Below are 27,632 nucleotides of genomic sequence, written 5' to 3' on the forward strand. Positions count from 1 at the left end.
TTACAGTCTTTAAGGGTGTCCTTTAACAGTCCTTATTACAGTCATTAAGTGTGTCATTTAACAGTCCTTATTACAGTCATTAAGTGTGTCCTTTATCAGTCCTTATTACAATGTTTAAGGGTGTCCTTTATCAGTCCTTATTACAGTCATTAAGGGTGTGCTTTATCAGTCCTTATTACAGTCTTTAAAGGTGTCAATTAACAGTCCTTATTACAGTCATTAAGGGTGTCATTTAACAGTCCTTATTACAGTCATTAAGGATGTCTTTTAACAGTCCTTATTACAGTCATTAAGGGTGTCTTTTAACAGTCCTTATTACAGTCATTAAGGGTGTGCTTTATCAGTCCTTATTACAGTCTTTAAAGGTGTCAATTAACAGTCCTTATTACAGCCTTTAAGGGTGTCCTTTAACAGTCCTTATTACAGTCTTTAAGGGTGTGCTTAATCTGTCCTTATTACAGTCATTAACTGTGTCATTTAACAGTCCTTATTACAGTCATTAAGTGTGTCATTTAACAGTCCTTATTACAGTCTTTAAGGGTGTCATTTATCAGTCCTTATTACAGTCTTTAAGGGTGTGCTTTAACAGTCCTTATTACAGTCTTTAAGGGTGTGCTTTAACAGTAATCAAATCTTGCATATACTCTTCTTTCTGTCAGTGGATCTCAGTAAACAGGTAACAGGTTTAGATACTTTCATTGCATGTATTACAGGGAAATGGTACCAACATATTCACATGTTTTCAAGTCGCTATAACTTCCTCTGCTGCTTCATCACTCTGTCTGGTGTCTCCTTTGTCCACGCTGTCACTTCTGTGGAATGTTTATGCAGCCTAGAGAAAAAAACAGTAGCATTTGGTCAGTCTTTAAGGGTGTCATTTAACAGTCCTTATTACAGTCTTAAGGGTGTCCTTTAACAGTCCTTATTACAGTCTTTAAGTGTGTCCTTTAACTGTCCTTATTACAGTCATTAAGGGTGTCCTTTAACAGTCCTTATTACAGTCATTAAGGGTGTCCTTTAACAGTCCTTATTACAGTCATTAAGTGTGTCCTTTAACTGTCCTTATTACAGTCTTTAAGGGTGTCCTTTATCAGTCCTTATTACAGTCTTTAAGGGTGTCGTTTAACAGTCCTTATTACAGTCTTTAAGGGTGTCCTTTATCAGTCCTTATTACAGTCATTAAGTGTGTCATTTAACAGTCCTTATTACAGTCTTTAAGTGTGTCATTTAACAGTCCTTATTACAGTGTTTAAGGGTGTCCTTTATCAGTCCTTATTACAGTCATTAAGGGTGTGCTTTATCAGTCCTTATTACAGTCTTTAAAGGTGTCAATTAACAGTCCTTATTACAGTCATTAAGGGTGTCATTTAACAGTCCTTATTACAGTCTTTAAGGGTGTCATTTAACAGTCCTTATTACAGTCTTTAAGGGTGTCCTTTAACAGTCCTTATTACAGTCTTTAAGGGTGTCATTTAACAGTCCTTATTACAGTCTTTAAGGGTGTCATTTAACAGTCCTTATTACAGTCTTTAAGGGTGTCATTTAACAGTCCTTATTACAGTCTTTAAGGGTGTCATTTAACAGTCCTTATTACAGTCTTTAAGGGTGTGCTTTAACAGTCCTTATTACAGTCTTTAAGGGTGTCATTTAACAGTCCTTATTACAGTCTTTAAGGGTGTCATTTAACAGTCCTTATTACAGTCTTTAAGGGTGTGCTTTAACAGTCCTTATTACAGTCTTTAAGGGTGTCATTTAACAGTCCTTATTACAGTCTTTAAGGGTGTCATTTAACAGTCCTTATTACAGTCTTTAAGGGTGTGCTTTAACAGTCCTTATTACAGTCATTAAGGGTGTGCTTTAACAGTCCTTATTACAGTCATTAAGGGTGTGCTTTAACAGTAATCAAATCTTGCATATACTCTTCTTTCTGTCAGTGGATCTCAGTAAACAGGTAACAGGTTTAGATACTTTCATTGCATGTATTACAGGGAAATGGTACCAACATATTCACATGTTTTTAAGTCGCTATAAGTTCCTACTTTAACGTTGAACACTTACTTTTATATTGAACACTTACTTTAATGTTGAATATTTACTTTTATATTGAACACTTACTTTAATGTTGAACACTTACTTTAATGTTGAACACTTACTTTAATGTTGAAAATGTACTATTATACTGAACATTTACTTTTATATTGAACACTTACTTTAATGTTGAACACTTTAACGTTGAACATTTACTTTAATGTTGAACATTTACTTTAATGTTGAGCGTTTACTATTATATTGAACACTTACTTTTATATTGAACACTTACTTTAATACTGAACACTTAAATGTTGAACACTTACTTTAATGTTGAACATTTACTTTTATATTGAACATTTTCTTTTATATGAAACACTTACTTTAATGTTGAACATTTACTTTTATATTGAACACTTTAACGTTGAACATTTACTTTTATGTTGAACACATACTTCTATATTGAACACTTATTTTTATAATGAACACTTACTTTAATGTTGAACACTTACTTTAACGTTGAACATTTACTTTAATGTTGAACATTTACTTTAATGTTGAACACTTTAATGTTGAACACTTACTTTTATATTGAACACTTACTTTAATGTTGAACACTTTAATGTTGAACACTTACTTTTTTATTGAACATTTACTTTATATTGAACATTTACTTTTATATTGAACACTTACTTTAATGTTGAACACTTACTTTAATACTGAACACTTAAATGTTGAACACTTACTTTAATGTTGAACATTTACTTTTATATTGAACATTTTCTTTTATATGAAACACTTACTTTAATGTTGAACATTTACTTTTATATTGAACACTTTAACGTTGAACATTTACTTTTATGTTGAACACATACTTCTATATTGAACACTTATTTTTATAATGAACACTTACTTTAATGTTGAACACTTTCTTTTAGATTGAACACTTACTTTAATGTTGAACATTTACTTTTATATTGAACACTTACTTTTATATTGAACACTTACTTTAATGTTGAACATTTACTTTAATGTTGAACATTTACTTTTATATTGAACACTTACTTTTATATTGAACACTTACTTTAATGTTGAACATTTACTTTAATGTTGAACATTTACTTTTATATTGAACACTTACTTTAATGTTGAACACATACTTTTATATTGAACACTTACTTTAACATTGAACACTTACTTTTATATTGAACATTTACTTTTATATTGAACATTTTCTTTTATATTAAACACTTACTTTAATGTTGAACACTTACTTTAACGTTGAACATTTACTTTTATATTGAACTCTTACTTTAATGTTGAACACTTACTTTTATATTGAACACTTACTTTAATGTTGAACATTTACTTTTATATTGAACTCTTACTTTAATGTTGAACACTTACTTTTGTATTGAACATTTTCTTTTATATTGAACACTTACTTAAATGTTGAACACTTACTTTAATGTTGAACATTTTCTTTTATATTGAACATTTTCTTTCATATTGAACACTTACTTTAATGTTGAAAACTTACTTTAATGTTGAACATTTACTTTAATGTTGAACACACTTTTATATTGAACACTTACTTTAATGTTGAACACTTACTTTTATATTGAACACTTACTTTTATATTGAACACTTACTTTAATGTTGAACACTTTAATGTTGAACACTTACTTTTATTGAACACTTACTTTAATGTTGAACACTTACTTTAATGTTGAACATTTACTTTTAGATTGAACATTTACTTTATATTGAACATTTACTTTTATATTGAACACTTACTTTTATATTGAACACTTACTTTAATGTTGAACACTTTAATGTTGAACACTTACTTTTATTGAAAACTTACTTTAATGTTGAACACTTACTTTAATACTGAACACTTACTTAAATGTTGAACACTTACTTTAATGTTTCACATTTACTTTTATATTGAACATTTACTTTTATATTGAACACTTACTGAAATGTTGAACACTTTAATGTTGAACATTTACTTTTATATTGAACATTTTCTTTTATATTGAACACTTTGTTTAATGTTGAACATTTACTTTAATGTTGAACATTTACTTTTATATTGAACACTTACTTTAACATTTACTTTTATATTGAACACTTACTTTAATGTTGAACATTTACTTTTATATTGAACACTTACTTAAATGTTGAACACTTACTTTAATGTTGAACACTTACTTTAATGTTGAACATTTTCTTTTATATTGAACATTTTCTTTTATATTGAACACTTACTTTAATGTTCAACACTTTAATGTTGAACATTTACTTTAATGTTGAACACACTTTTATATTGAACACTTACTTTAACGTAGAACATTTACTTTTATGTTGAACACATACTTCTATATTGAACACTTACTTTTATATTGAACACTTTAATGTTGAACACTTACTTTAATGTTGAACATTTACTTTTGTATTGAACACTTAACTATGATCAATTAGATTCTGATTTCACATGTACAGTGAAAAATTACATTTCACATCAAACATTTGGATTTAACACTGATCAATTACATTTAGATTGAACCTCTAACGTGGATCATTTACATTTGGATTTAACATTGAAAATTGTACTTCAACTCTTACATTTAAATTTAATGTTGAACATTTGGATTTAACATGGATCAATTAGATTTAGGCTGAACATTTACATCCAACATTGAAGATTTGGGTTCAACATATACATTTAACTTTGATCAATTACATTTGAAGATTTAGATTGAACATTTAGATTGAGATTTAATGTTCAACATTTGGATTTAACATTGAACACTTGCATTTCAACATTTACATTCAACATTGAAGATTTAGATTGAACTTTTAAACTTAGAGTTAATTATTTGGATTAAACACTGAACACTTAGATTTAGTTTAAACACTTAGATTTAAGCTGAACAATTCGATTCAGGTTGAACATTCACATTTAATGTTGATCATTTAAATTTAACGTTAAACATTTGGATTGAACATTAAACTACTAGATTTAGGTTGAACAATTACATCTATTGTTCAAAATTTACATTTAACGTTGAATACTGAAGATTTAGGCTCAACAATTAGATTTAGTTTGAACAAATACATTTACAATCACTTCTTCTTGTTGGCATAGCGCTGGATCTCTTTTCAGGAACAGCTTCTGCACGGGGGTCCGGCTCCTTGCTCTTGTTCAAGAGGACATCAAAGATGCAAGTGAAGAACCATCTGAAAAAAGGAAACCTCAGAATATCATTCAATAAATTCAGACTTCATTCAATCAATTCAGACTTCATTCAATACATTCAAACTCTTATTCCTCATATTCAGAGTTCATTTAACTTTAGATTTAACGTTCAACATTTGGATTTAACATTGAGCAATTACATTTCAACATTTAAGGTTGAAGATTTAGTTTAAACAATCACACTGATCAATTAGATTTTACATTGATCAATAACATTTGATGTTGAGAGAGAGAGAGAGAGAGAGGGGGGGGGAGGGAGGAGAGAGAGAGAGAGGAGGGAGGGAGGGAGGGAGGGAGGGAGGGAACAGGTTAGGAAACAGTCACTCAGGAGAGAGCAAACACTTTATTAACTCAGTGAGACTCACTTTGAACACCATCAGGTGCAGGTACACCTTCCTGTAGCAGTGAGGGTCCCTGGTTGAGCCCAATCCTGTAAATACTGGTCATCTTCTTGGAGATACTTCTAGTCTGCTGCCGGGATCCTCGGCTCTTGGCTCTAACAATCGATGAGACGTAACGTGTTTTAAATCGCACTTCCTTCAGTATACAGAGCTTCTTTCACATTGTGGAAATAAAACAATCAAAGTGACCCTGACTTTATATAGAAATAATCTATAATGTAACAACAGTGACATCTAGTGGTGACGTCCTCAACTACAACATGCTTAAAGCTATGTATAAAATCATGTCATTATTCATGTGTTAGGGTGAATACTTGAGGGATCTGATGAGCTGCTCAAGCTGCTGTTTGGTGCTCGTCCATCTTCTCACACTGCTCTTCTATCCTCCTGGTCCAGACCCCGCCGATGGACAAGTCCACTATGACACACGACAAAACAAACAAAGGGGTGTGAAACGTCATCTCTGTACACACAAGCAGGAGAAAAAGCAGCATTATGCACTACCTTAGCAGTCACATTATAATGTGTGTGATGTGGACTCAGATGAATGAGCACGCCTTGAGTTAGCAGAGGAGTTCCTCCCTCTTGGAAGTGCAGATTCAGCCAAACAAGCAATTCAGATCTCCAGGCAGGACCTCCTCATCCGAGCTGTATGTGACAGAATAACTTTAATTGACACTCTAAGCTCTTTAAGGTTCTGTGTATGTGTCTTTGACTTAATAATCACTGCGCTTATTTTACATTTATTGTCCACTTGATGGCGCAGTAGAGCAAATGGAGCACCATGAGGCTTCAAGCCTATGATTGAACCAATTAGATGTAAAGCCTCAATGCTTTCTTAAAATCATTAAGATAACAAGAGCTTCATTTAGCACTGTAACAGACAGACACTTCCAAGTTTGTGTACCTGGATCCTTATTGGTGAAAAGGTGTTGACCTCTGGGTTCAGCAGCTTGGGATGTTGCCTTTGTTTGATCCTTTTCAACAGACTACCCAGCTGGATCCATTTCAATTAACATTATTTGGACAGGAAGACTGAGGGAGATACAAATAAACAAGTTACAATAACTACCACACATGATCAAAGCAGCTCACAGCACAACAATAACAGAAACTGCAACACGTGTCAAAGTTGGCATAATATCACAAAATATTTACATTGAGGTACTCACGTCTGACAAACAAATCCTCCCTGAAGTCCATGCAGCATGCAGCTCCCCAACCACGTGGCCTCACAGACCCAGACTTCCTGCAGCCACTGATTAACTCTCTGCTCTGTGCATTCATACAAACATATATGGCAGTAACAGAAACACAGTGATACAGCAGTTATATATTTGGACTTTCAGAGGACGTTTAAAGGGCTTTCCTACATTACACCAGAATCTATTTCCCATGAAGACTATGTAGAGCTCACAGGAAGAGCTTCAGAAACAAAACGCACACACTGTGAAACAGCATCAAACTATTTAAAGTAACTCAAACGCAGAGTATGACCACGTGTGTCAGCAGGGTGAGTCTCAGAGTGAGGGTTAGCATCACAAGCATGGAGCACATGTTAGCATTAGCCTTAGCAAAGCATGGAGCACGTGTTAGCAAAGCATGGAGCACATGTTCACCTAATCTGACTCACCTCTTCTCGACACTCTTCACTCCACGTCTTTTCTTCTTCTCTTCTCCGTGGATCTTCTTCTTCTTCTCCATCTTCTTTGGATAAGACAGGCTACAGTATTGCTGTCCTCCCCAGGTCGATGAATCAGGACCTCAGATCAGTTCTCATGTTCTTGTGTCCACTCCAGTTCTGTTTAGAGTAACTCAAACACAAAGTATGAACACGTGTGTCAGCAGGGTGAGCCTCTCAGTCGAGGTTAGCATCACAAGCATGGAGCACAGGTGTTAGCATTAGCCTTAGCAAAGCATGGAGCACAATCTGACTCACCTCATTCTTCTTGACACTCTTCTTCTCCATGGATCTTCTTCTTCTTTCTTCTTTGAGTAAGGCAGGCTAGAGTATGCTGTCCTCCTCAGGTCGTGTCTCTCGTCCTGAGACGTAATGCTCACGGAGCAGAGGGAAGGAGGAGGAGAAGAGGGAAAGAAGAGCCCAGCCAAGAGGCCCCGAGGCCGCCGCCCTTTCTGGACACCCCAACCTCCGGGTCATGGAGCACCTCGGGTCAGCCGGTCCCCCTCAGTGAAATGTCCCTTTAAAGCTAATGGTGAAATAATTAAAACACACAGGTTGAATTACAGGAGCTGAATCAACAACACAAACATTTCTCTAATGACTTTGAGGGGAAACAGCGCCCTCTAGTGGTGAGCTGTCAACAACAACAACAACATTACAGCAGCTGTATGAACAGAGTAATTACACTTGAAAACTTTAAACTCACCTCAGTTTAGTTTTAGTTCAGGTGGACACTCTCCTGGTAGTTGCAGCACTTTATTTTGCCACCAGGAAGCCACTTCATCACAGACACGTGCTCCTCCCATCAGCTGTTCTTCAGGTCTGCAGCTTCAAAAGACACAAAAACACACACACACTTAATAAAGAGTCATTCTGACACAGCTGGGGACATACTGTTTCATGCAGACAAGTGCTGATAAATAATCCCAATACAGATCAACACCTAAACTGAGGTGAGGGCTCGGGGTCAAGGTCTTTTAAAAATGGCGTCGGACATAGTGGTGAGCTGTCAACTACAGCAACAACATTACAGCACGTGCATGGACAGAGTCATTAAGACTTTAAAACTTTAAACTCAACAACAAACACACTTTGTCACTCTTTCTAAGGCTCTGCAGAAACAACAAGTCCCCACAGTAGCATTAGCATGCGCCTTAGCCTTCACAACAAGTCCCCTAGTGTGTTAGCGTTAGCATTAGCTGTCAACTCAGCGTCCGCGTGCTTCGTGTCTCAGTCTCAAACTCACCTTCGTCTCGTGTCCCCCTTGCACGCTCCGGGTCCGGGTCTTTAGTTTCCAGCATGTTCTCCTTCTTCTGTGTGTCTTCTCCGTCTGTTCGTCGTTCTGCAGAGTCCCGTTGTGGTCCGGAGGAAGCGTGTCCGTGCGTCAGTCAGCAGCAGCAGCAGCGTCGAGGAACCGGAACCGGAAGCTACTGTGAGGCACGTCACCTGAACACGGCCCAAGCACCTGAACGTCACCTGAACGTCACATCCTGAGTGTGTGGCGCTACCATGTGGCCAATGCAGTGAATTACATGTCTGTTTAGAAATACTTAGAAAAGCATTAGAAGAATATTCTGAGGATTCTGACTTCACAACCACACCTCAAAAAAACATCAATTATCCAATTAAGAGTGTCTTTGACTTTAATACTCACTGAGTCACTGATAAGGATCAAACCTGCAACCTCTAGACTGCCAGTACATCCTCTACACCCCTGCACCACAGAGAAACACAACATGCAGGTTTCCAAATGCTTTAAGCTTCTCTTTTTGGAAAACACTCCTCAAAACTAAGTAACCCCCCCAATGAGGACCGAACCCTCACCCTCCAGACTCTGTCCTCTAATCCACTGCGCCACAGAGACACACCAATACATGATGCTTCTTTAACATTTCTATTTCCCCCTCACACACTGGCCTTTAAAAACTCTTCAACAAGGACCGAAGATTTGGAACATCAGAGGATTGAACCCACGACCTCCAGACTTCAACTGTGTCCTCTAATCCACTGCACCACAGGGACACACCTGTAGATTATGTGTGTTTAACATTTCTATTTCTCCTTTAGATGACAACTTCTAAAAACTCTTCAACAAGGACTGAACAGGAGGAATGATTTGGACCATCAGGGGTTCGAACACACAACCTCCAGACTTCGAGTCGGGTCTTTTGCTCCTGCGCCACAGAGACAGACTGCCATGCACGTTTCCAAAACCTCCTCACTCCTGCATGTTGTCTCTGGACCTTAAAGAGAACTACAAACATGGAGACATGTGTTGGTAAGGAAGTTATTCACAGATTCAACAAATATGGTCTTATTTTCTGACTAAGGAAACCATGAGTCATCGTTGTCACATTGAATGTTTATTGTCTTGAGTCATGTTTAAAGGAACAATGTTGGGATTGGAAGGTTGCAGTCACGGGAGGTGTCGGCCATTTTCCTCTCCACTTTGCTTGTCCTTTGTCACAATGGAAACTCTTCTTCTTTCTACCTACGTTCAGTCCTTCATTCAACACACCCGGTCCTCCCGGTTCCTCCATGGTGGAATCAAGACCCACAGCCTTCTTGAACCTCTGCTGCAGCTGCTGCATGGCCTCAGGGAGAGAAGAGCAGACGCAGGAGGAAGATTCAGCCTCTTCAGTCTTTGGGTTTTTATTTGTGAACATGCATTGTGTTCTAAAACAAGTTTGAAGTGAGGTTTAAGTTATACCAAATGATTTCAATGTGACGCCCGTGTCTCCCGTCCTGAGACGTAATGCTCACGGAGCACAGGGAAGGAGGAGGAGAAGAGGGAAAGAAGAGCCCAGCCAAGAGGCCCCGAGGCCGCCGCCCTTTCTGGACACCCCAACCTCCGGGTCACCGAGCACCTCGGGTCAGCCGGTCCCCCTCAGTGAAATGTCCCTTTAAAGCTAATGGTGAAACAATTAAAACACACAGGTTGAATTACAGGAGCTGAATCAACAACACAAACATTCCTCCAATGACTTTGAGGGGAAACAGCGCCCTCTAGTGGTGAGCTGTCAACAACAACAACAACAACAACATTACAGCAGCTGTATGAACAGAGTAATTAGACTTGAAAACTTTAAACTCACCTCAGTTTAGTTTTAGTTCAGGTGGACACTCTCCTGGTAGTTGCAGCACTTTATTTTGCCACCAGGAAGCCACTTCATCACAGACACGTGCTCCTCCCATCAGCTGTTCTTCAGGTCTGCAGCTTCAAAAGACACAAAAACACACACACACTTAATAAAGAGTCATTCTGACACAGCTGGGGACATACTGTTTCATGCAGACAAGTGCTGATCAATAATCCCAATACAGATCAACACCTAAACTGAGGTGAGGGCTCGGGGTCAAGGTCTTTTAAAAATGGCGTCGGACATAGTGGTGAGCTGTCAACTACAGCAACAACATTACAGCACGTGCATGGACAGAGTCATTAAGACTTTAAAACTTTAAACTCAACAACAAACACACTTTGTCACTCTTTCTAAGGCTCTGCAGAAACAACATGTCCCCACAGTAGCATTAGCATGCGCCTTAGCCTTCACAACAAGTCCCCTAGTGTGTTAGCGTTAGCATTAGCTGTCAGCTCAGCGTCCGCGTGCTTCGTGTCTCAGTCTCAAACTCACCTTCGTATCGTGTCCCCCTTGCACGCTCCGGGTCCGGGTCTTTAGTTTCCAGCATGTTCTCCTTCTTCTGTGTGTTTTCTCCGTTTGTTCGTCGCTCTGCAGAGTCCCGTTGTGGTCCGGAGGAAGCGTGTCCGTGCGTCAGTCAGTCAGCAGCAGCAGCGTGGAGGAACCGGAACCGGAAGCTACTGTTTGGCACGTCACCTGAACACGTCCCAAGCACCTGAACGTCACCTGAACGTCACGTCCTGAGTGTGTGGCGCTCCCATGTGGCCAATGCAGTGAATTACATGTCTGTTTAGAAATACTTAGAAAAGCATTAAAAGAATATTCTGAGGATTCTGACTTCACAACCACACCTCAAAAAAACATCAATTATCCAATTAAGAGTGTCTTTGACTTTAATACTCACTGAGTCACTGATAAGGATCAAACCTGCAACCTCTAGACTGCCAGTACATCCTCTACACCCCTGCACCACAGAGAAACACAACATGCAGGTTTCCAAATGCTTTTCACTTCTCCTATTTCTTAAAAACACTCTCCAAAAATTCACTAGACCTAAGATGGGATTGGAACCTTCAACCTCTGAACTGCCAGTCTGTCCTCTAAACCCCTACGCCACAAAGACACACATGTGGACTTCAGATGTGGGCGCATGTCTCCTTGTTCTTTGGCTCTTTGAACTTTAAAATTCACTGAAGCACCAATAAGGATCGAACCATCAACCTTTTGGCTGCCAGTCCTTCCTCTACACCCCTACACCACAAAGGCACACGTGCAGAGCTCAGCTCTGGGTGGATCTATCTTCATTCTGCTGCTCTCTGACTTTAAAAGTCACAAGCCTGAAATAAGGATCGAACCTTCAACCTCTGAACTGCAAGTCCATCCTCTACACCACTACACCACAAAGACACACAGCATGCATGTTCCCAAATGCTTTAAGGTTCTCTTTTTGGAAAACACTCCTCAAAACTTAGTGAGCCCCTCAATGAGGACCGAACCCTCACCCTCCAGACTCTGTCCTCTATCCACTGCGCCACAGAGACACACCAATACATGATGCTTCTTTAACATTTCTACTTCCCCCTTACACACTGGCCTTTAAAAACTCTTCAACAAGGACTGAACAGGGGGAAGATTTGGACCATCAGAGGAACGAACGCACGACCTCCAGACTTCAACTCTGTCCTCTAATCCACAGCGCCACAGAGACACACCTGTAGATTATGTGTGTTTAACATTTCTATTTCTCCTTTAGATGAAAACTTCTAAAAACTCTTCAACAAGCACTGAACAGGAGGAATGATTTGGACCATCAGGGGATCGAACACACAACCTCCAGACATCGAGTCGGGTCTTTTGCTCCTGCGCCACAGAGACAGACTGCCATTCAGGTTTCCAAAACCTCCTCGGTCCTGCATGTTGTCTCTGGACCTTAAAGAGAACTACAAACATGGAGACATGTGTTGGTAAGGAAGTTATTCACAGATTCACCAAATATGGTCTTATTTCCTGACTAAGGAAACCATGAGTCATCATTGTCACATTGAACGTTTATTGTCTTGAGTCATGTTTAAAGGAACAGTGTTGGGATTGGAAGGTTGCAGTCACGGGAGGTGTCGGCCATTTTCCTTTCCACTTTGCTTGTCCTTTGTCACCATGGAAACTCTTCTTCTTTCTACCTACGTTCAGTCCTTCATTCAACACACCCGGTCCTCCCGGTTCCTCCATGGTGGAATCAAGACCCACAGCCTTCTTGAACCTCTGCTGCAGCTGCTGCATGGCCTCAGGGAGAGAAGAGCAGACACAGGAGGAAGATTCAGCCTCTTCAGTCTTTGGGTTTTTATTTGTGAACATGCATTGTGTTCTAAAACAAGTTTGAAGTGAGGTTTAAGTTATACCAAATGATTTCAATGTGACGCCCGTGTCTCCCGTCCTGAGACGTAATGCTCACGGAGCACAGGGAAGGAGGAGGAGAAGAGGGAAAGAAGAGCCCAGCCAAGAGGCCCCGAGGCCGCCGCCCTTTCTGGACACCCCAACCTCCGGGTCACTGAGCACCTCGGGTCAGCCGGTCCCCCTCAGTGAAATGTCCCTTTAAAGCTAATGGTGAAACAATTAAAACACACAGGTTGAATTACAGGAGCTGAATCAACAACACAAACATTCATCCAATGACTTTGAGGGGAAACAGCGCCCTCTAGTGGTGAGCTGTCAACAACAACAACAACATTACAGCAGCTGTATGGACAGAGTAATTAGACTTGAAAACTTTAAACTCACCTCAGTTTAGTTTTAGTTCAGGTGGACACTCTCCTGGTAATTGCAGCACTTTATTTTGCCACCAGGAAGCCACTTCATCACAGACACGTGCTCCTCCCATCAGCTGTTCTTCAGGTCTGCAGCTTCAAAAGACACAAAAACACACACACACTTAATAAAGAGTCATTCTGACACAGCTGGGGACATACTGTTTCATGCAGACAAGTGCTGATCAATAATCCCAATACAGATCAACACCTAAACTGAGGTGAGGGCTCGGGGTCAAGGTCTTTTAAAAATGGCGTCGGACATAGTGGTGAGCTGTCAACTACAGCAACAACATTACAGCACGTGCATGGACAGAGTCATTAAGGCTTTAAAACTTTAAACTCAACAACAAACACACTTTGTCACTCTTTCTAAGGCTCTGCAGAAACAACAAGTCCCCACAGTAGCATTAGCATGCGCCTTAGCCTTCACAACAAGTCCCCTAGTGTGTTAGCGTTAGCATTAGCTGTCAGCTCAGCGTCCGCGTGCTTCGTGTCTCAGTCGCAAACTCACCTTCGTCTCGTGTCCCCCTTGCACGCTCCGGGTCCGGGTCTTTAGTTTCCAGCATGTTCTCCTTCTTCTGTGTGTTTTCTCCGTTTGTTCGTCGTTCTGCAGACTCCCTTTGTGGTCCGGAGGAAGCGTGTCCGTGCGTCAGTCAGCAGCAGCAGCAGCAGCAGCGTGGAGGAACCGGAACCGGAAGCTACTGTGAGGCACGTCACCTGAACACGTCCCAAGCACCTGAACGTCACCTGAACGTCACGTCCTGAGTGTGTGGCGCTCCCATGTGGCCAATGCAGTGAATTACATGTCTGTTTAGAAATACTTAGAAAAGCATTAAAAGAATATTCTGAGGATTCTGACTTCACAACCACACCTCAAAAAAACATCAATTATCCAATTAAGAGTGTCTTTGACTTTAATACTCACTGAGTCACTGATAAGGATCAAACCTGCAACCTCTAGACTGCCAGTCCGTCCTCTACACCCCTGCACCACAGAGAAACACAACATACAGGTTTCCAAATGCTTTTCACTTCTCCTATTTCTTAAAAACACTCTTCAAAATTCACTAAACCTGAGATGGGGTTCGAACCTTCAACCTCTGGACTGCCAGTCTGTCCTCTAAACCCCTACGCCACAAAGACACACATGTGGACTTCAGATGTGGGCGCATGTCTCCTTGTTCTTTGGCTCTTTGAACTTTAAAATTCACTGAAGCACCGATAAGGATCGAACCATCAACCTTTTGGCTGCCAGTCCTTCCTCTACACCCCTACGCCACAAAGGCACACATGCAGAGCTCACACACGTGGATCTATCTTCATTCTACTGCTCTCTGACTTTAAAAGTCACAAGCCTGAAATAAGGATCAAACCTTCAACCTCTGAACTGCAAGTCCATCCTCTACACCACTACACCACAAAGACACACAGCATACATGTTTCCAAATGCTTTAAGCTTCTCTTTTTGGAAAACACTCCTCAAAACTAAGTAACCCCCCCAATGAGGACCGAACCCTCACCCTCCAGACTCTGTCCTCTAATCAACTGCGCCACAGAGACACACCAATACATGATGCTTCTTGACAAGTATGGTAGTAATCTGGATTAGACGACTAATGAAGCAACCTGACTCGGATCTGTGTATTTGTCTCTGTGCATCAGTGAGCTGTGATTGACTTCATTTAACGAATACATTCAATCTGTTTTTGAAAGTGTTTGTTTACACAAGTTATATTAGTAAGTATATGCACATAAGACAGTCCAACACAGACTTACAGACTGGTCTTCATTGATTGGATCCTGAACGCTGCCTGTGTTCTGGGGCACCCAGGGAGGGTCAAAAATGGGGACACAGGGCATGCCGAGTATGGGGGACGGCAGAGTGGAGTTGATGCTGGGTGGAAGGATCTGAAACATAAGAAAAATACAGTGTGTTGTACATGTGAGAAATTATAAGCCTCTTGAATTATCAAACATGTAAGGGATATATTTTCTTCTGCACCTTAAAGATCTGTTGGGCTCCCTCCTCCATGCGAGGCCACACCTGGTAGCGGAAACGCCACAGCACAGGAGAAACATGGCAGCTGCAGGGAGTTCAGAGAGGGAGGAGGCAGGAGAGAGGGAGTTAAATATGTCAAAAGGGAAAATAAACTCTGAAGGGCAGAACATCCTACAGTGACTCACAGGCCACTGATTTGCAGCCTGATGCTAGACTCACCAGCAGCTGCTGCCATATGTTCGTCCACGCTGAGCAGGAGCTCCCACGCCGCGGGCTGGATGTCTCCGTACATGTCGTCTGGTAGGATGGGAGCCGCTTCGATCGGCAGCGAAAGAGGAGCTGGAGCCAAACTCATCACCTGGATGGAAACAGGAATGTAAGAAAATCTGATCGAGTGCTCGATTGCCTGTGTCCTTCTTCCCCTCTGTGTTTGGGTCGTTAGGTCTCCTCTTCGTGGACGGCGTCCTCAGGCAGGACTTGTCTGAACACTAAAACCCAGACAACACTTTTTTAAAACCACCTCAAAAACAACAACTTCATAAACAAGCTGAGATCTACTGTTGTAAGAACCGACCTCTTTACTCTTCTTGGGTCGTGCCCCGATGTTACTAGAAAAAGTGCTGTCCTCTCTGAGGCTGTCCACCGTCTCCCCGTACACCGGCTCGATGGCGCGGACCAGGCGGGCGCAGGAGCGGCTGTGGCAGCGTGGGTGACAGAAGTCGATGTGGGTGCAGATGAAACTCTGCTGGTTGCAGAGAAGGATCGTGATCTGCACAGAGAGAAAAGATAGAGTCAGCATGTATCCACTTAGGTGTGCACTCGTATATTTTTTAAGTACTCTAAAAGAAGGACGTACGTGGAGCCAGGACATGTTGCGGTGATAGTTGTCCTCTGTTCCTCCTGAGCCCTGACCCTCTGGTTCTATGCTGGGTTCACTGGTGCTGAACGGGCTTCCTGCAACCAAAAACAAGGACACACACACAAGTTGAAGATCTCACCATCCTACCTATGTCAGTGACCGTGTCCCTGCTCTGTGTTTGAGACAGAAGCCCCTCTTCGTTCTCAGACTCAGAGTCCTGACGAGACATCTCGGTGCTCTTCGGGCTTCCCCGCCCGCCGTATTGAAGACAGAGAAGCGCCTTTCTTCACCCGAAAACTTCGAGCACCCTTAATCTGAAGCAGCCGGGATCCTCCTATTCGGATCTTCCGTGTGGGGGCTGGAGAAGAGGGAAGAGGGGCGAGGTCGTCTACTTTATTTGAAATAATAAGCAGGCAGCACAAAGATGAACCAGAATATGGAAGTCTGTACATGACTCAGGTCTCACCTTGAACTTCCTGGGTCTTCTTGTCCTCGTGCGGCTGCTGCTGTTGAGTGAATCGTGTCCGTCCTTGTCGTCCAGGATGCCCGCAAAGCTGATCTTCCTCTCGTAGCGATGACGGCCGAGCTCAGGGTCCAGACGCAGACGGGCGCTGTCCAGATCCTAGAGCCAAACACAAAGACACTTCATGCACCAGGAGGAGGACATGAACTGAAACACTTTATGTCCACGTTGCTGTTTGTATTCACCGATTTCAAATGGTTTATGAATCACTTTAAATCAAATAAGCATTTAGAAGACAAGACTACCAACCACTAGTGGTTCAGTGCGAGGTCGAGGTAAGCAGGGAAACGTCTCTCGCAGGAAAGTAGTGATCTCTAGCAGCAGCTGGCAGGCGGCCATCTTTAGAGCAAAGGGGCAGCCACATTTTGTAGGATTCACTGTGTCTTTACGAGGGAAAAAATAAGAAAAGCACATGGTTAGATCCCGTCTGCAGTCCCTTGCAAGATGTTAAAAAAAGCTCCATAAGAAGGACAAGATTCAATTCAATTCAATTAAAAAAAAACTGCATTTGTCCCTGTGGGGCAATTTAAATTTAAGGCACCTATAAGCAGCATTGACTACAAGAATACAAGAAACAGACACTTCAATTATAAGGATTGTAAAAAAAGAAGAAAAGAAGAAAACAAAACGGACAACAATGGCATTAAAAATGGAAGCCAGCACACTTCCCTTCCCTTAGTCCAATCCTGCGTGCACAAATTCCACATTTCCATATACAATCTGTAAATACAGATTAAGTCTGCAGGCTTGAGGCTGCACTAAAGATATCCTTCATTAGCTCCTTGCTTACAGGAAGGACTTTGTTATCATCTCCTGTAGCTGCAGCAGCGTTGATTCCACCTCTGCGATGCAGAACTCCAAAGTTTTCTTAGTTCCTTTTTGACCTATTTACCTACAGGTTGTCTTTCCATGACGCCTTCATTAAAGCACTCAATGGTGATTAATGTCTAATTGTTTATCCAGTAAATGTCACTGTAAGAACCAGGCTGTAAAATGTGTTCATTTGTGTGTTGGAAAAAAAAAGACATTGAGACAGATGGGTGGCTTAATGCAAGTAAAGTTCTCCCAGATCCCAGCTCTCTTGCCCACTCCGGCGTGTGGGAGGACTGGGAGGAAGAGAACAGATTGGTAATGACTTGTAAGGGAATCACGGGCGCTTCTGCACAGCATGCCAGCAGATTTTCCTCAGCTGGAGGAGGCTGATTTGAGTCAGGGAGAAATGTAAAGGTTACGGGTATTAGGGGAGAGAATGGGGCTTATGACGAGGACTGGTCGTAAATAAATTCCAAATGGCTTCGGGTGTCAGAAGAGCTCAGGATTCACTCACTTTAAGGAGCTAATTCACTCTTCTGAGGCACCTCTGTTGGTTTGAATCCACTCTTGCTGTACTGTAAACAAACAGGATTTTCTTGATACTGCTTGCTTTCAAAACATAAATAATTCCCTCATTTACAACTCAATAAATCTTGTATCCACCTTTTGAATCTTTTATTGCAGGGAGTGCAATTTGTAGGGCAAAAGTTCCTCTCAAAAGCAGCTGGCTTTGAGACAAGCTGTCACTCCCTTTGACAGTTTTTGCAATCCAAATTGGCATAATGTTAAAAAAGAAATGTTAAAAAAGCGTCTGTTTCTCCATCATTTGTATGCCAATTCACGCCACAAGGACAACGCCACCTAAAAAATAATCAAATCATCATTCTATGAGGTTGTGCCTTTGCTGTCACTTTGCATTTATTGTGCTTTTGAGTGAATGCATATGTCAAGGAAGGTATATCAGGGCTTTTGCAACAGCAGTGGAGCTTATTGAAAGTAAATGGAACAGTAATGAAGTGAGGATCCAAGGCTCGGACTTGCATATGAAGATGAGTCAGGTGGAATCACACAGGGACGCAGCCCAGATGCCTCAATGTGATTAAAGGGAAAGACTCACAAAGCCATATGGTAGCTAAATGGCTTTCCATAGAGCAACTTGTTATATACAGTACGTGCGTCGTCTAACTCTGCCTGCATCTGCTGTTACAGAGAGGACAGCTTCACAAACACGGCCCGCGATGAAGAATGTGGAACAGGTAAGGGACAGACAGACAGACATGGGATTGGACACTTTAATATCACTGAGCAAATTTAAGAGCATCATAAAGGACGTGGTGACAGAGCTCCATAGTTAAGCTGCTGAAGTGTCTTGCTGTGCAAAATGGAACTAGAAGAGTATAAAGCACCCAAATTGGAACTCCTAAAAAGGGCAAAGCAACCAAATTGGAAATCCTGTTAATTGCAAAGCAACCATGAACTCCCGAAGAGGGCAGAGTAACCATGAACTCCAAAAGAGTGCAAAGCAACCAAGCCGGAACTGCAGAAGAGTGCAAAGCAACCAAACTGGAACTAGTGTAGAGTGCAAAGAACCAAACTGGAACTCATTAAGAGTGCAAAGAACCAAACTGGAACTCCTAAAGAGTGCAAAGCAACCAAGCTGAAGTTCCTGAAGAGTGCAAACCAACCAATCCGGAACTCCTGAAGAGTGCAAAATAACCAATCTTGAACTCGTGTAATGTGCGAAGCAACCAATTTGGATCTCCAAATTAGTGCAAAACAACCATGAACTCCTGAAGAGTGCAAAGAAACCATGCTGGAACTGTAGAAGAGTGCAAAGCAACCAAACTAGAACTCCTGAAGAGTGCATAGCAACCAAACTGTAACTCATAAGGTGCAAAGAACCAAACTGGAACTCATAAAGAAAGCAAAGCAACCAAACTGGAACTCCTGAAGAGTGCACAGCAACCTTCAACCTCTGAAGAGTGTGAAGCAACCAAACTAGAACTCCTGAAGAGTGCAAAATAACCAATCTTGAACTCATGTCAAGTGCGAAGCAAACAATTTGGATCTCCAAATTAGTGCAAAACAACCATGAACTCCTGAAGAGTGCAAAGAAACCATGCTGGAACTGTAGAAGAGTGCAAAGCGACCAAACTAGAACTCCTGAAGAGTGCAAAGCAACCAAACTAGAACTCCTGAAGAGTGCAAAGAACCAAACTGGAACTCATAAAGAAAGCAAAGCGACCAAACTGGAACTCATAAAGAGTGCACAGCAACCATCAACCTCTGAAGAGTGCAAAGCAATCAAACTGGAACTCCTGAAGAGTGCAAAGAACCAAACTAGAACTCATAAAGAGTGCAGAGCAACCATACTGGAACTCCTAAACAGTGCAAGCAACCATACCTGAATTCCTGTAAAGTGGAAAACAATCAAACTGAAACTCCTAAAGAGTGCAAAGAACCAAAGTGGAACTCCTGAAAAGTGCACATGCTGTTGCATTAACCAGAGATCCCTGGACGTCGGTAAGCAATCCAAATTATCTGGAAGTAACTGCACATCATTTTGACACTGATTGAAAGTGAAACTCCTTGGAATACCAATTATATGCTGTTACTGGATCAAAGGCGCCAACAAAGACATGACGCCAGTGGAGCCTATGCTGCCTCGCTTTGTGATAATTGCCTGCTTAAAGGGACAGGAACTTTGCTGCCACTCAATATCCATCAATATAATTTTCTTAAGTCAAGATGATTACTTTTAAATTCCACGCCAAGCAAGGAGAAATGCATGTGGAATAGGAATTGCAACAACTTGCATATGAAGGATGCATGTCCAGATGTTTTTTTTCTTCATCTCTTCATGCTTCTCGTCCCATCTCATCACTGCATTGCATTCGTCACGGGGACCAAAGCAATGATGTAACATTTCAGTCTCAGATGTGCAGCTGCCTTCTAGGAGTGTTTTGTGTATTTCACTCTGTGCATGTGCTACATGATGAGGAACTTTGCTGCACTCCTCTGGGTGCAATCAGCATGTTTATCTGCCAAAATGTTCCCCTCGCAATGGCGCCTCATTCTGAATACTGAACTGGATGAAATGCATGATTTTTGTGTGCAAGCCCCACTTTTTGAAAATACACTTAGCATCTATTTCGAGGAGAGCCTTATGCGGACGCTGATACAAATGGCTGCCTCAAATTAGCATGAAATTGCAGTCTGGAGAAGCTTTGCCTACAGCTAGAAAGACTGGGAAAAATCTCACATTACATCATATGAAAGTTTGTTTTTGCAGTTTGAAACTATTCAAAGCAACTGGGCACAATTAAGAGACTTTTTTTTTTTTTCCTAAAATGGACATATGAAGGAAAGTTTTTGGGGAGCTAGACTTTTAAAGAACTTCTACAGAGAATGATTGATTTGAAAGTAGACTCCTTGGAGAGAGAAGAGTGGAAGAAAAGGGGAAGGGAGATGGACCAATCTGAGAACAATTTCGGGGTGGAAGAGACAGTGAAGAGGCCGCAATTGAGAGGACAGAGAGTGCACTGTAGCGCGGCTGCATGTGTGACTGTATGTGGCCGATTGCAGACGGTTAGCTGGAGGACTCCCTCTGACCAGCCTTGCGTGGATTGACATTGCTTTTGTGAGGCAGTGAAGCATTTTGGGAGTGCGGACGACTTGGGACTCCGGGCACGTCCTCGGAGCCACTACAGCGGTGTCTGACTGACTGCCAGACACACACACACATTCACTCACACACACACATACACAGATAGCTCAGTCCTGACTTGTGTTGGATGTTGGATTTGGCAGCGGGCATTGTGTGGCAGCGAAACGATCTGGGACTGCAAAAGATTTGGAACTCGGCACACACATGCGACATGGAGGGAGAATCGAGAGCAGCAGAGATGGTGCCATGTGTGTGTTAACAGCTGCCAGACAGCAAATGAAGAGCGTTAGTTTTAGAGGAATTAAGGGGCAGCGGATGAAGCATTGGGAGCCATTACTTCCTGAACAAGTCGTCTAAAACATTAAACCCCAGTCTCTGTTTCTTCTCCATCAATCTGAGGCCGCTGTCTGGGACAGACGATAGGCTATGTGGCTTATGCTTCCCTTAATACCTCCTTGGAATAGAGTTGATTCAGAATGTGCAGTTGCCAACAAGTTCCCAAAACAGCAGTCTGTTCTGGGGCCCTATGCTTCAAATTTTGACTTTAAGGGGCACAATGGCGCCAATTTGGCACATGTATGGCTCAGGTGTTGAGGCAGCAATAACAACAAAGGCAAATACGCAATACTAGGAGCACTTCCTGGACTGAAAGAAGTTAATAGACTAGGTCAAGTGATGTGCAGCCAAGTGCGTCATGGCCGGGATAAAGGTCAGCACCCGTAAGTCAAAGGCCATGGTCCTTTGCCAGATACCAGGGGATTGCTCTGTCTGATTTGGGGGGGAGTCTCCGCCCCAAGAGAAGGAGTTCAAGCATCTCTGGTTCTTGTTAACAAGCAAGGGTCGAATGGATCATGATCCCAAGGGTTTGGTTAGTGCGACGCCAGTTGTAATGCAGGCATTTCACCCATAGACTATTTAATGAATGGATGGAGTCCGTATGGTGTCACCCGTTGGTTTTGGAAGCGGATTTTGCCGGCAGTGGCCATATTGGAAACGCTGCCTCAACCTAACTTTTGGTCTACCAAACAAGAGGCAAAAATGTGGAGTTGAGAAGCCTCCTTTAGCCTTCATGCTAACAGCTACAGTGTGCCTGCCTGTCAGTCAGTCAAGTCAGCTGTAACCCTGATTATGCAAAACAGAAGTCTACACTCCCAATCTTTGAGTTGGGATCAAAATAATTAGATATGGCGGATACAAGTGGCCAAAATTAGAGAAGCAGTACCCTCTCGTGGTTTGGGCATCTGATTAGGATGCCCAAACCGTCTTGAGATAACAATTGTTGTGATTTGGCGCTATACAAACCCACCCAACAACACAACAAGATGACATTTTAAGGCTTCAATGCCTACTACCTCCCCCTACTGGCGATTTGTGTGTCACTCCAGTTTTTGCTTCATTATGCGTCAAGCTAGTAGAGTGACATCATTACAATGTTATGCTAAAGGGTAAAGACGTAGCCATAAACTGTATAAATAATGGATGTAGTATACGTGACGTCACCCATCTGTTTCTGAAGCGCTGTTTTGAGGTGAATCGTCGGTGGCAGCCATATTGGAAATGCTGAACTCAACCTAACTGCTGTGGAGCTAGCATGAGGTAAAGAGGTGGGCTTTGAGCCTCCTTGCTAAGCTACAGTGTTCCCGCCTGTCAATCAAGTCAGCTGTGCCTCTCATAATGGAAAACTTGTACAGAGCCAGCCTCTAGTGGACCCTCAGGGAACTGCAGTTTTTAACACTTCTGCATTGGCTTCAATTCTTGCAGACAGAGATTGCCGCTTGTATCTAACATAGCTAACGTATGCACCAGATGAAACAGAGAGCTCGAGTTTCTTTTCATTGAATGATTGAGATCTTAATAGTATATTGTGATTAAATCAAGCTGAATCCCCTCTCTCTGTTTTGTATTCCTTCTTTTGTGCCAAAAAAAAAAAACACAAAGCTGTGGGTTTGCTGTCATATCAGTCTGAGCAGCAGTGGAGTAGAACACCACAAACAAAGCAAAACACTTCAGCGTTGATATATATGCCGTGCCTTTCTGGGCATGTGGATTATCTGTCTTACTGCTATGAATAATTAGTCCCCCCCCCCTTGACAGACAATATGAAGATATTAACGGCACAGCTGTGGAGTCGATGAACGGGGAAATTCACAATCTGTGACTGAGGAAATAGAAAAATAAAGTGTTTTAAAGTGTGGAATAAAAGATGTGAAATACATCCATGGGACTTTACGGAAGGTATTACGGATTTACGGCTGTTTTTTACTTCAGTCAACTTGGGTAGTCCTTATTTACTGTTCTGCTCAGAGGCGCTGAATATCCCAGGAAGGGAAAGGACATTCTCATAAATAGATAATGCAGGGTGTATCCGCCCGACCCTCTCCTCTCAGTCAGAGCTTATAAAATCTCCTCCATCAGCGAGTTCATGACAATTCCCACTTCTAGTCAATCTGAGTGCATGCCCAACAGGTCATCATGCAAATAAAACCTGATGCATCCTCTTCTGAGCCCCCTGTGTTCCTCTCACCGGTCTCAGATGAACACATTCAACCAGCGACTCCCGCCGTTCTCTCCCTGGGGGCTGAGCAATCGGCCGAAAGGGAAAATGTGTGAAATCACAAACTGCGATTACAAGTAGATGATGCAGGTTGGGAGAAAAGTGTATTACAACACCTCATCATGAAGCAGCTCCAGGGGCCGGCGTATGATGGATACGGTGGATTACGGCGTGGGAGTGCAGGGGGTTGACTTTCCCTTTAAGGGTCAGTGTCTTGAAATGTTCTCTAACGCGATAAGTGTTCATATGAGACAAACATTTTTCATGAAACCTTGAGGTAATGAGTTTTAAACAAGGTCATTTTGCAATTATAAAAGCCTCAGTATCATACTTTACATCCATGATGGATATAAACTTAGATTGTGATATCCTGCTTAGGCCTTCATCGCTTACAAACAAAACAACCTTTTGTTCTATCATTTTTTTAAAAAGCAATCTAGCTAGCTGGGAGGACTGGGCTCAAAAGGCTATAGACATCATGCTAAGTAATTAAAAAGCTCAACATTAAGAGAGCTGTATGTTGTAAAAACATAAGGAATCCATACACTGGGCTATATGGGAAAAATGCTCATGTTAACTGTCATATTACTGCCTTCTACATCTTGCTAGCATGATGTTCCACTGAGCTTAGCAGAGTAAAATATCTCTATTATGGATGTGGGGCTATATCTTATGACAATATATTTCTGCCAACTCATTAGCTCTTGTTAGCCAACAGCTAACATAGCATTTAGACAATAATTTTCTAATTTTACAAGCTTGTTGTTTGTCACGATAAGACAGGACATAAAACACCTCGCTAATGGTAATTAGCAACAAAAAATTGTAACACCAGCTATCAGTATTTCACCAATAATACAAGTTAGCGTATTTTCTTGATTGATATTTGTGCAGCAAACAACAATACAGGCAAAAAAAGGTCCTTGCTTGCACTACTTTAGCTAGGAATTAGTAAAAAAAGGTGTCAGTAGGTGTTAGCTAAAATGACTAATGATAGATAGTACAATAGCTTAAAGGAATGGGTTTGAAATTGTAACATTAGTAGTTAGTAAGCTAGCTTAGGTCTCAAGTTAGCTTGTATTATTGAATGGAAGTAGGGCAGAAAAGGGTCCTAGCTTGCACTCATTTTAGCTAGGAATTAGCAAAAAAAGCATCAGTAGGTGCAACATTAGCTAAAACGACTAATTGATACCTAGTATAAGCTACTAGCAAAAAGTCCTTGCTAATAGTATCTTTCACTAGGAATGGGTTTTAAATTGCAACATTAGCAGTTAGTAGGTCTTAAGTTAGCTTGCGCTATTAGTTGATAGTAGTGCAGCAAACCACAAGACAGGCAAAGAAAGGACCTAGCTTGCACTACTTAAGCTAGGAATTAGTAAAAAAAAAAAAAACATGTCAGTAGGTGTTAGCTAAACTGACTAATTGATAGATAGTACAATAGCAAAACATAGGAAAGCAAAAAGTCAGTGCTAATAGGAATGGGTTTGAAATTGTAACATTAGTAGTTAGTAGTAAGCTAACTTAGGTCTCAAGTTAGCTTGTATTATTGATTGGAAGTAGGGCAGCAAACCACAAGAAAGGCAGAAAAGGGTCCTAGCTTGCACTAATTTTAGCTAGGAATTAGCAAAAAAAGCATCAGTAGGTGCAACATTAGCTAAAACGACTAATTGATACCTTGTATAGGCTACTTGCAAAAAGTCCTTGCTAATAGTAGCTTTCACTAGGAATGGGTTTAAAATTGTAACATTAGCACTTAGTAGGTCTTAAGTTAGCTTGTATTATTGATTGGTAGTAGTGCAGCAAACGACAAGTGTGCAAAGAAAGGTCCTAGCTTGCACTACTTTAGCTAGGAATTAGTACAAAGGTAGGTGTAACATTAGCTAAAACAGCATGATAGCTAGTATAACAGCAGAACAAATGAAAGGCAAAAGTCCTAGCTTACACTACTTTTAGCTAGGAGTTAGTAGGTGTTAGTAGGTGTAACGTTAGCTAACATTACTAATTGATAGCTAGCCAAAGACAGGAAAGACAAGCAGTCCTAGCTTCTGGTAACTGCTGCTTGGAATTGGTTCAAGGGTTTAATCCAATCAGTCATTGGTGCAAAGTTAGCTTGTGCTAACATTGGATATTATTAAAGAATAAGATAGAAAAGGCCCTGCTACCAATCATTTAAGCTATGTCTTGTCAAATTTTTTTAACATACACTGTTTGTAGGTTTAATGTTAGCTAACAATATCAATCATGAAAGGCAGGAAGTCCTGAAAAACTAGCTACTGGAAGCTGTAACATACTTTTGGTCATAACACCAATGTTTTGCATGCTTTATCTCATCCTGGTCACCATGTGAGTACAGTGAAGAGTGAGAGCATACTAATTCAAAGCAGCACACGAACTGATTGCATCCCATTTGAAGTTATTATAATACATCCTACCAAATAATTAGCTACATTTATTGAAAGGAGCTTGAAATGGATCATTAAAGAGCCTCAGAGGCAATAAGAGCTTAATTATGCAGTTAATGCTATGTTAATGTATTTCATGTATATCTATTACAATTCCATGGTGACTGAATCGTATGTTCAGCACTAAATATATGGTCACTATAATTTTGGTGATTACTTTTTATGGATTCAGGTCTTTTTAGAATATGCTGATTGATTTAAATTGAGGGTATTGAAGTGCATTGACCCTCAACCAAGCCGAGTACACATGAAAGGAAGACGAAGATACTCTGCTATTTTTCATACAATGTTAAATTCAATGTTAAACCTCACTGCAGAGGTGTGTAATTTAGTACATCCTGTCTGATAACATCTTCCCATACACCTGCCTAAGCTGAAAAATGAAACATTAGCATCACACAATATTGCATCTTTTGATTGTGATACAAAAGCAACACATTGTTCCAGCACTAAAAAGCTCCAGAGACAGGGAGCGATTTTAATTAACAATCAACAGCTTTCCACGACTGCTATAAATCTGTGGCTCTGTGCCAACAGCAACAAATCTCCTGCTGAATGTGAGGATAGCGTTGCTGGAAAGGAACAACTGCGCTTTAAAAAGGGATTTAATCCTGTTTTGGACGCTTTGGTCAGCACATGCATTTCAATTAAAAAAGCAAGAAAAGGAAAAAGATGGTGAAAGTGAGTTGTGTTGCAAAAAGTGAAACAAAAGGTTAGAATTTCACAGCAAATTGTACACACAGCAAAAAGCTATCATGAATAATTAAAGAAGACGTTTGGGTTCCAACGCCTCATCTTTAAACAACACTCTGTGAAAGTTTGGCAACTATGAGAGCTTTTTTCTGGAGATTTAAAAGAGAAATGTTGTTGTTTTCTCCCTAACAGTTTGGATTTCATTTGTGACTATCATAAATGGTGGGTTTTACTGTGCACTGATACAGTGGAGGAGTAGTAAGATGACTTGACATTCTCTTTGGAAATCATGGACGCTGCATCCATGGTTTCCAAAAAGAATGTCTATTCATTTGTGTGAACTTTTCACCTAGTATGGGATTTCAGCTGCCTGAAATTTGGTGCCTCCTTTGTTATATTGTTAGCTTCTTAATGCACTTAAGAGGACTTGACATTCTTCCTGGAAATCATGGACGCTGCATCCATGGTTTCCAAAAAGAATGTCTATTTATTTGTGAGAACTTCTCACCTAGTATGGGATTTCAGCTGCCTGAAATTTAGCGCCTCCTTTGTTATGTTGTTAGCTTCTTAATGCACTTAAAAGGACTTGACATTCTTCCTGGAAATCATGGACGCTGCATCCATTGTTTCCAAAAAGAATGTCTATTTATTTGTGAGAACTTCTCACCTAGTATGGGATTTCAGCTGCCTGAAATTTGGCGCCTCCTTTGTTATGTTGTTAGCTTCTTAATGCACTTAAAAGG

General features: G+C 41.0%; 1 protein-coding gene and 1 long non-coding RNA gene across 9 annotated transcripts in view; both read right to left on the reverse strand.

Moving 5' to 3' along the window:
• Window positions 1–8,873, reverse strand: part of LOC117808086 — a 10,149-nt gene extending 1,276 nt beyond the window's left edge. The window contains exons 1-11 of one of the 6 annotated variants that reach the window (XR_004630140.1): window positions 8,622–8,873; window positions 8,082–8,203; window positions 7,634–7,901; window positions 7,328–7,508; window positions 6,867–6,969; window positions 6,602–6,729; window positions 6,199–6,342; window positions 6,009–6,112; window positions 5,659–5,789; window positions 5,159–5,274; window positions 783–832 (exon numbers count right to left, since the gene is read on the reverse strand). This is a non-coding gene — a long non-coding RNA (uncharacterized LOC117808086). Of the gene's footprint in view, window positions 1–782; window positions 833–4,976; window positions 5,275–5,658; window positions 5,790–6,008; window positions 6,113–6,198; window positions 6,343–6,601; window positions 6,730–6,866; window positions 6,970–7,313; window positions 7,509–7,633; window positions 7,902–8,081; window positions 8,204–8,621 lie in introns of those variants that run through there. The other 5 variants (XR_004630141.1, XR_004630142.1, XR_004630137.1 and 2 more) reach the window with 5 other exon arrangements.
• Window positions 8,874–9,722: 849 nt separating this feature from the next.
• The window catches only part of LOC117808084 (protein unc-80 homolog), a 229,210-nt gene continuing 211,300 nt past the window's right edge, over window positions 9,723–27,632 (reverse strand). Inside the window, exons 9-18 of one of the 3 annotated variants that reach the window (XM_034677555.1) lie at window positions 16,950–17,083; window positions 16,644–16,799; window positions 16,325–16,535; window positions 16,175–16,272; window positions 15,893–16,087; window positions 15,538–15,806; window positions 15,322–15,403; window positions 15,096–15,227; window positions 11,420–11,479; window positions 11,202–11,314 (exon numbers count right to left, since the gene is read on the reverse strand). In XM_034677555.1, coding sequence (XP_034533446.1) covers window positions 11,306–11,314; window positions 11,420–11,479; window positions 15,096–15,227; window positions 15,322–15,403; window positions 15,538–15,806; window positions 15,893–16,087; window positions 16,175–16,272; window positions 16,325–16,406 — 927 coding nt within the window. In that variant the 5' untranslated portion in view covers window positions 16,407–16,535; window positions 16,644–16,799; window positions 16,950–17,083 and the 3' untranslated portion in view covers window positions 11,202–11,305. Of the gene's footprint in view, window positions 9,961–10,085; window positions 10,285–10,470; window positions 10,593–10,707; window positions 10,729–10,855; window positions 11,315–11,419; window positions 11,480–15,095; window positions 15,228–15,321; window positions 15,404–15,537; window positions 15,807–15,892; window positions 16,088–16,174; window positions 16,273–16,324; window positions 16,536–16,643; window positions 16,800–16,949; window positions 17,084–27,632 lie in introns of those variants that run through there. The other 2 variants (XR_004630126.1, XR_004630125.1) reach the window with 2 other exon arrangements.

Source organism: Notolabrus celidotus, chromosome 24 (genome assembly GCF_009762535.1).
Source record: "Notolabrus celidotus isolate fNotCel1 chromosome 24, fNotCel1.pri, whole genome shotgun sequence".
NCBI lineage: Eukaryota > Metazoa > Chordata > Actinopteri > Labriformes > Labridae > Notolabrus > Notolabrus celidotus.